The sequence below is a fragment of the Raphanus sativus genome, unplaced genomic scaffold (assembly GCF_000801105.2).
Source record: "Raphanus sativus cultivar WK10039 unplaced genomic scaffold, ASM80110v3 Scaffold3073, whole genome shotgun sequence".
In the NCBI taxonomy this organism is placed as follows: Eukaryota; Viridiplantae; Streptophyta; class Magnoliopsida; order Brassicales; family Brassicaceae; genus Raphanus; species Raphanus sativus.
The window spans coordinates 3840-12494 of NW_026618380.1; the positions used below are offsets into that span (position 1 = coordinate 3840).

Sequence of the window (8655 nt, forward strand, 5' to 3'; positions counted from 1 at the left end):
CAAATAACCTCAGCACTTTTTATTTTGAACGCACGCATCAATTCAATACACCAAAGCAGACATTCATATGCAACGTCGCGTGTCTACATCATCAAACCACTAACTGATCTAATCTAATCTCTTGGACCTTATTCTACCAGAATAGAAGGATTATCCAAAATAAAACCAAGGGAAGAAACTTACTTATAGTGAATCCTTGGTACTCAATGGTGGAATCATCTGGTCTTGCGTTGGCTCTCTTCTCAAAGTTATACACTATTATATTTGTATATTACTCATATTTAGATAATTTAGTGTTGCAACTTTCAAAATAAATAAATAATATATGGTTTTAATTGTAGATAATATATTGTTATGTTTACTTTAATATTCTTTATTATATATTCTATCTAGAAAGAATATAAAGAAAGATAAAAGCAAAATTTTAGAAAAAATAATGGAAATTTTTGAGAAAAATATATGTAAAATATTAAGTTAAAATTCATAGATATTTTTTATTTATGTAGTTTACAAAAATAAAGAAAATTTTAAAGGTTCTTAGTTTAAAAAAAAATCTGAGCACACTGAACACCCACAATCTCGTCTAATGACTGACTAGATCGCTGACTAAATTAATTGAAACAATCAAGATATCTTCTAAATAAAAAGTACCTTTATCTGGAACTATTTCATATACTGAAGATGCATCATTCATTATATAATTTCAGTAGTTTCATCTTGAACAAGAAAATCATTTAGAATTTTGATGTCTATGCAATCTTACCTCGGCAACAATGTTTCATTATTTTCTGAGTCCTTTCCCTCAGATTTTTCTTTCTTACCTGAGGTTTTGTGGTAATCTTTGCTTCAAATTTAATCCAATAATAATATCTCACTCCATTTTTGTTTGTTTTTAATCAGGAAACTCGTAATGATATGTTGAAAACATAAGAAGAAGGGTTTGGTTGGCAAGTTTGGCACTCGAAGGGAATAACTTGCCGGCATGGGGACCATTCTAATAAAGGAGATTTAACAAAACCATCTCCCATATGAAATATGATCCCTTGGTTCCTAATGCAGCCGATCGAGTTACAAGAGGACATGAGCAAGTTTATTTTCTTTTTCTTTTTGTTTAAATAACACAAGTAATAACATTACTATTTAGGTATGTGTACAAAATAGTATGCAATCCCAGAGATAAAAAGGCAACCAGTTTACGACACCAAAGCCTCATTGAATGTTTGGAGTCCAATTGTAGAGTCTTTAGGCGACTTTAGCTTGGCGCAAATCTGGCTTGTGTCTGGCCAGTATGAAGAAAACAATTTAACACGATAGAGGTAGGTTGGCAAGTTAGTAAGACCCCATTATTTTGGTATTTAAATTCTAAATAAGATCTGATAAGCACATCTACTTATTTTATTAAACATATATTTTATCACCCATTATTTTAGTATACTACCGAATCTTGTAAATAAAAATATTTTTCAGTTTAAGTAATTTAGCCCTTATTTCATTTCAGTATAGATATATAACATATTTCGATGTCATAATATTAAGTTCTTTGATTTTTCTTATCAACTTAAATTTTCAAAATATTATACCACTTTCATTTTATAACATATTTATTTCTTGTTAAATCTCAAAAAGAAATTATCATCTATGATTTTATCTTTTATAAAATTTGAAGTATTATCATTTAAGTTTGAAATATTTATTTTCAAAATTGTATGATATTATTGGTATCTTTAGTGAATGATTAAAATTTCAAAGTTTCTAAACAGCATATTTTGTAAATAGACTAAAAGTTAGTTATATACTATTATATATATCTGTATATAATCATTTTCAAATTGCATATTTTACTGTGATTTTCAAATAGCATATTTTACTGTGATTTTCATATGTTTTGCAAAAAGCATATTTTACTGTGATTTTTCTTGGGATCAAATTCTTTTACTATGAATTAATCTTTCAAATTTACAAGTTCTTTTCCGTGAACTTGGTCAAAGAGAATCTATTGGTCAAACTATACAAAAATTGACCAGATGTCAAACTATAAGATGGAAAGTCATTAAGTGATATAACCAGATTACCTGCCGATATGCAAATTCAAGTCCTTTATCTTTGTTTTTTTAATATTAGCACGTGTCTTCTTTTCAACATAATCCACCGTTTGTATAGTTGTTTTTTGTTTGCTCTTCAGTTAAACAAAAAGTAGAAACCCACATATAAAACACAAACTGGAAATTGTGACTATAGGTTTATAGTTATAATTTATAAATGTTTCATTAGCTATAAGTCCACAATTATAGATGTTCGACTGCAATATAACGGTTTCACATCTCTGCAGCAAAAGACTTTCCACATCCGCATGTTTGTGTAGCGTTAGGGTTCGAGAAAGAGAAGCCTCCACCGATTAAAGCATCACTGTAATCAAGCTGCATTCCGAAAAGGAAGAGCATGCTCTTTGGATCACAGACTGCAAAAAAAAAGAATTGTGTCCAAAAGCAAAAAAAAAAATATGAGGTTTCATTTTACAGATGGATAAAACACTAGCTGTAAACAACACATAGACTCAAGAACTTGAAAGTCTCAGAACAAGAGTCAATCTAAGTGACAAGAGCCAGGACTATCACAAGACAGATAATACTAGTCTGATAAGAGTATATCAATGATCCAAAGTGCACATCAGAAAAGAATCTACTGACCATCACCATCCTACTTGACATCATCAGTCTAAAACTAGACATTCATATGCAACGTCACGTGTCTACATGATCAAACCACTCGCTGATCTAATCTAATCTAATCTAATCTCTTGGACCCTTATTATATCAGAATAGAAGGATTATCCAAAATAAAACCAAGGGAAGAAACTTACTTATAGTGAAGCCTTGGTACTCGATGGTGGAATCATCTGGGCTTGCGTTGGCTCTGTTCTCAAAGTCCATGGTGTAAGACATCCCCGAGCAACCTCCTTGTTTGACACCGATCCTCAAACACAGATCTTCCCCGCGTTCTGATCTCATCTTATTCAGATGCTTAAGTGCACTATCCGTAAGAGATATCGCCGGCTTCAGTCCCTCCACTGCTGGTGCCACTGATAAATATTCAAAATGGATTCTCGTGAGAAACGCATCACAGAGATCATATCTTCACCGATTTAGAATTCACACACAGACATCATCAACCTAACAAGTTATCAATTTTAAAACTAAAACCTAACAAATTTATCACTTTCGAAACCAAAGATTCCATTTTTATTCATTAGGATCGTAAAAGCATAACAGAGAACCCCTTGCAGGAAGCATAAAAACCGATACTTTCTACTCAGAAGCGAAATAAAAATCGAGACTTTATTAAAGCAGACTACTTTCGTGAAATCAAAACGAACCTGGAGCTGAACTGGATCGAACATAGAGACGGCTTCTCCAATTGAGATTCACATATAACGAAGAACGAGGAAATGAAACCGAATTAGACGGAGCAACAGAACGTAAACTCGTGGTAGAGATCCTTAGCTGAAGAAACGTTGGATTCGAAGTCGTGATTCCAGCGAACGACGCCATCCCGGAACGAAATCGCCCGAGCTGAGGAGGAGGGGAAGAAAACGTGTAATATTAGAAGAAGACGACCAATTAACAGATAGTTATCTTTAAGTCCACATGTTTTTTTTTAATAAAATTTTCATGTTAACAACCCCAAAGTAGATATATACTTGAAACTTGATCATATCAAACTCTTGTCTGAATCTCGAGACAATCGGGTCATTAATTTTAAACCCGAGTTCAAGTTGGTTTAAACCCGAACCTAAAGCCCCGCGCATAGCGCGAAGGAAACAAACTTCAGCTTCATCATCTTTTCTTCCCAATTCGCAGCTCCAGTGTAAATTTCGCGCCTTTTATGGCGTCTTCTTCTCCCGCCATCTCTCTCTATCTCCACTCTCTCCCTAAGGTAACTCTACTAGTAAACCCACTTTTTTTCAGTCAGTTTTGGCCTCTGATTCCATCTTGTTTCCTTTGGAAAATTTGAAGGCTTCTTCCGGGTCGCGGTTCGAATTGCAACTTAGGTCCGTTTCCAGCCGCCGGTTGTTTGCTTCCCCGGTGGTGTTTCGTCCGAGACTTCCGGCGATCAGAGCTTCATCAGAGGGAGGCTCGAGGCGTAGGGTTTATAAGGAGTCACAAGCAGCTAGTGGGTTTCCCAATGCTAAAGTATAAGTCTAATGCTCTGTTTTATGAACTCAAATATAAAGAAACTCTTCTTTATTAACTTAAGAAACTTCCCAAAACTTAAGTTCTCCAAATCACAAACCCTTAAACTCTTAAGGTATGCAACACTCTTGCATCTACTTATATAGGAAACACATTATCCTAAACTCTTAGGACTTATCTTTTATAAACCTATTCCTAAAAGGAATTACTTTAACTTGTTAACCAAGTTAACTTCATGATTATCTCCAACATTGTCCCCCTTAATCTTGAAGTTAACTTCTTGAATGTCTTGAATACCCACCAGTGACTTCATTTCCTTGAACTTGATTCTTCCTAATGCTTTAGTGAGAATGTCAGCCTTTTGTTCTGCTCCCGGGATATGCTTGACGTCGACTAACTCCTTCTCGATACACTCACGGATAAAGTGGTATCGCTTGTGTATGTGTTTACTTCGGCCATGAAAGACTGGATTCTTGGTGAGAGCTATGGCTGATTTGTTGTCTAGCCATATCACCACCCGATCACTGTGTTGTCCGGTTGCTTCTTCTAACAGCTCCTGAAGCCATATGGCTTGTTTTGCAGCTTCGGTTGCAGCCATGAACTCAGCCTCACAAGATGACAAAGCTACCGTCTCTTGTTTCTGTGAGCACCAGGTGATTGGACAGTTGTTGAGATAAAACACGTGACCTGTAGTGCTTCTTCCATCATCATCATCGATGTTGTGACTTGAGTCACTGTAACCTTCTAACTTCATCATTCCGGACGCTGTGTACACGAGGCCTAAGCTTGTTGTTCCCTTTAGATACCTTAACACCTGTTTCAAAGCTATTCCATGAGAGGTTTTCGGGTTGTGCATATACCTACTAAGGAGTCCGACACTGAAGGCAAGGTCCGGACGAGTGTGGAGTAGATATCGCAGGCACCCTATCTTCCGTCTGTAGTCTCCTTCATCAATGCTATCTTCGTTTTCTGCATTTGATAGCTTCAACCCGAACTCCATAGGAGTCTGTGTAGCGTTACATTCATCCATACTAGCTTCACTAAGTATTTTCTTTGCATATCTCTCCTGGTTCAAAGTTATTCTCCCCTTTTCTTGTAGTACTTCTATACCGAGGTAGTAGGTTAACAGTCCAAGATCACTCATCTCGAAGTTGCTTGACATCTCTCTCTTGAATCCAACTATCATACCACGGTTAGACCCTGTTATTAGAAGATCATCGACGTATACGGCGACAAGCAACACATCGTTTTTCTCTTCCTTTCGATACAGCGCCGGTTCTTTAGTGCATCTCTTAAACTTTAAAGTCTCTAGAACCTTGTTGAGCTTCTCATTCCAAGCTCTTGGAGCTTGTCTCAGTCCATATAGAGCTTTATTCAATTTGTACACCTTATCTTCTTCTCCTTTGATTTCAAATCCTTCCGGTTGCTTAACATATACGGTTTCTTTTAGGTCTCCGTGTAGAAACGCGGTTTTGACGTCTAAGTGATGGATTTCCCATTCACTTGATGCTGCTAGAGCAATGATGAATCGCACAGTTTCAATGCGCGCAACTGGGGCGAAGACTTCTTCAAAGTCGATGCCATGGCGCTGAATATATCCTTTAGCTACTAGCCTTGACTTGTGCTTATTAATACTTCCATCTGCGTTTCTTTTAATTTTGAAAATCCACTTTAGTCCGATGGCTTTTGCTCCTGGTGGAAGAACAACAAGATCCCAAGTCTTATTTTTCACAATGCTCTTGATTTCCTCTTCACATGCGTCACGCCACACCTTTTCCTCCATTGCTGTTCTGAAATCGCAAGGCTCCTCATTTATTAGTAATAGCAGACGTTCTCCTTCCTCTTCAGCAAGACATATGTAGTCATCAAGATATGCCGGTTTCTTACTGATCCTGTTTGACCTTCGCGGTTCTACCTCCTCTGTTTCTTCTCCCGACTCTGTTTCTTCTTTGATGTCCTCTGTTTCATCTTCAACTGTCTCTTCACCAGTCAATGCATTATCTGTATTTTCTTCTAGACCTTGATTCCCGAACTCGCCAAATATAACCTTAAAACTGCCAGATTTCTCGACTTCCTCCTTTCGTGTCTTATTCCACTCCCATTTTTTCTCTTCTTCGAACACGACATCTCGGCTGACGACGACCTTTTGGTGTGTGGGATCAAATAGCCGATATGCTTTAGATCCTGGCTCAGTTCCAAGGTGTACGAGAGTACGAGACCTGTTATCAAGTTTCCTCAAGTTTACTGGTTCTATCTTGGCGTGTGCGATGCATCCAAATATACGAAGGTGTTTGATGTTTGGTTTTCTTCCTTTGTACGCTTCATATGGTGTTTGAGATTCCAGTGTCTTTGTTGCTATTCTGTTGATGAGATAAGTCGAATGTCTCACTGCCTCTCCCCATAGATAATTTGGTACTTCCATGTGAGACAAGATACTCCTTGTCATCTCCATCAAAGTTCTATTACGCCTTTCTACGACTCCGTTCTGTTGTGGCGTATACGGAGCTGTAAGATGCCTCTGTATTCCTGCTTCATCGCAAAATCTCCGAAACTCTAAACTTGTGAATTCTCCACCTCGATCTGTTCTTAGAGTTTTGATAGTTGTTCCGGTTTCATGTTCTACTACCTTCTTAAATATCTTGAATTTCTCGAATGCTTCCGACTTCTCCATCAAGAGTATAGACCACATATATCGGGAGTAATCATCAATGAGTACAAATATGTACCTTTTTCTACCCGCCGTCGATGGCGTTATTGGTCCGCAAAGGTCTCCATGTACTAACTCTAGTACTTTGGATGCTCGATATGTTGTAGTCGTTGGGAATGGTTGTCTTATTTGTTTTGCTTTTAAACACGATGAGCATGTTTCCTTCTCTATCTTTAACTCGGGAAGACCTGTAACTAGTTGCAGCTTGATCATCTTCTTCATAGGATCAGTTCCAAGGTGACCAAGGCGTGCGTGCCATCTTGAAGTTTCATCCGTAGTCGTTGCTTTTAAACACTTCTGTTCTTCTATTTCCATCACCACTTTGTACAAGCGATTTCTTGACCTTGGTGCCTTCACAATAAGATTGCCGTCTTTGTCATGTAGGGTAAGGTAATTCTCTTTCATTCTTACATCACAACCAGACTCTGTAGCTTGTCCAAGGCTTATGATATTGCTTTTGAGTTCTGGGATGAAGTAAACGTCCGCAAGTATCTTTCTCTTTCCATCTTGACTTATGAATAGAATAGATCCTTTCCCTTTGATATCTATCCTCGAATCATCTCCGAAACGGACCTTTCCAGTGACTGTATCATCTAACGATTTAAAATACTCAAGGTTCCCAGTCATGTGGTTGCTGGCTCCATTGTCTAAGTACCATACTCTGTTTCCATCGTTGCTTGATTCGAACTCTTTTGGCCTTACATTCTTCTCATTGAGATAAACTAACTCATGTACCATGAGTTTATCAGCCTCGTGCGTTTCATCTCCATCCTTATTCTCTGATATTTCTTGCAATTTAAGCAAACGATCCGGACATGTTGCTGCATAGTGACCCAATTTATCACATCTGAAACACATAACCTTTGATGTGTCTCTACTTTCCCAGTACGTCCTGCTATCTCGACTGTCCCATTGATTTCTTCCTCGTCCTCTTCCTCTGCTGTAGTTACGACCACGACCACGTCCTCCATTATAGTCTCTGTTCTGTGACTCTGTATTAGAGTACATGAGCTTACTCTGATCTTCCTGCACATCTTCTTCATCGTTACTTACTCGTTCTTCGTATGCTTTCAGTCGTCCAATGACATCTTCGAAGCCTGCAGTTTTCAAATCTAGTTGTTGCTCAAGGGAAGCAACCATAAAAATAAACTTCTTGCGCGGTAAGCTTCCCAAGAGCTTCTTGACTAGTTTTGTTTCTTCCATGGTTTCTCCCAGTGCAGCTGCTTTTGAAGATACTTCTGTAAGTTTGCCGACAAAGTCATCCACTTTGTCTGTTTCCTTCATCCTCATCCTATCAAACTCAAGCATCAAAGTATGGAGTCGAGCTTCTCGAACCCTCTCTGCTCCCACATGACGAGTCTTAATCGCGTCCCATACTTTCTTTGCAGAAGTTAGGCTCCCAACTTGTAAGATCATTGCCTCTGGAATCGATTGACAGATAAGAGCGGTTGCCATAAAATTTTTCTTTTTATCTTCAGATTCTGTCTCGATGACCTCCCATACTTCGTGAACGTTGAGTAGAAGCTTCATCCGTATTTTCCATACGGTGTAATTCGTTGCTGTCAACATTGGACACTTAATGGAGGATGATCCTCCTTCCTTCTTTGTTGTAGCAACGGTTAGATCCCCCATCTTTTTGATCTTGCTCTGATACCAAATATAAGTCTAATGCTCTGTTTTATGAACTCAAATATAAAGAAACTCTTCTTTATTAACTTAAGAAACTTCCCAAAACTTAAGTTCTCCAAATCACAAACC

The 8655-nt window shown here is 37.8% G+C and overlaps 1 protein-coding gene across 1 annotated transcript; it reads right to left on the minus strand.

Annotated features, from left to right (window-relative positions):
- Nucleotides 1-2182: 2182 nt before the first annotated feature.
- On the minus strand, nucleotides 2183-3652 carry LOC108809959 (iron-sulfur assembly protein IscA, chloroplastic). The gene is made up of 3 exons (XM_018582093.2): nucleotides 3374-3652; nucleotides 2861-3079; nucleotides 2183-2458 (listed from the first exon to the last, which is right to left on the minus strand). The coding sequence occupies exons 1-3, from the start codon at nucleotides 3546-3548 to the stop codon at nucleotides 2316-2318; spliced, it is 537 nt and encodes a 178-aa protein (XP_018437595.1). The 5' UTR covers nucleotides 3549-3652; the 3' UTR covers nucleotides 2183-2315.
- Between the last annotated feature and the right edge of the window lie 5003 nt (nucleotides 3653-8655).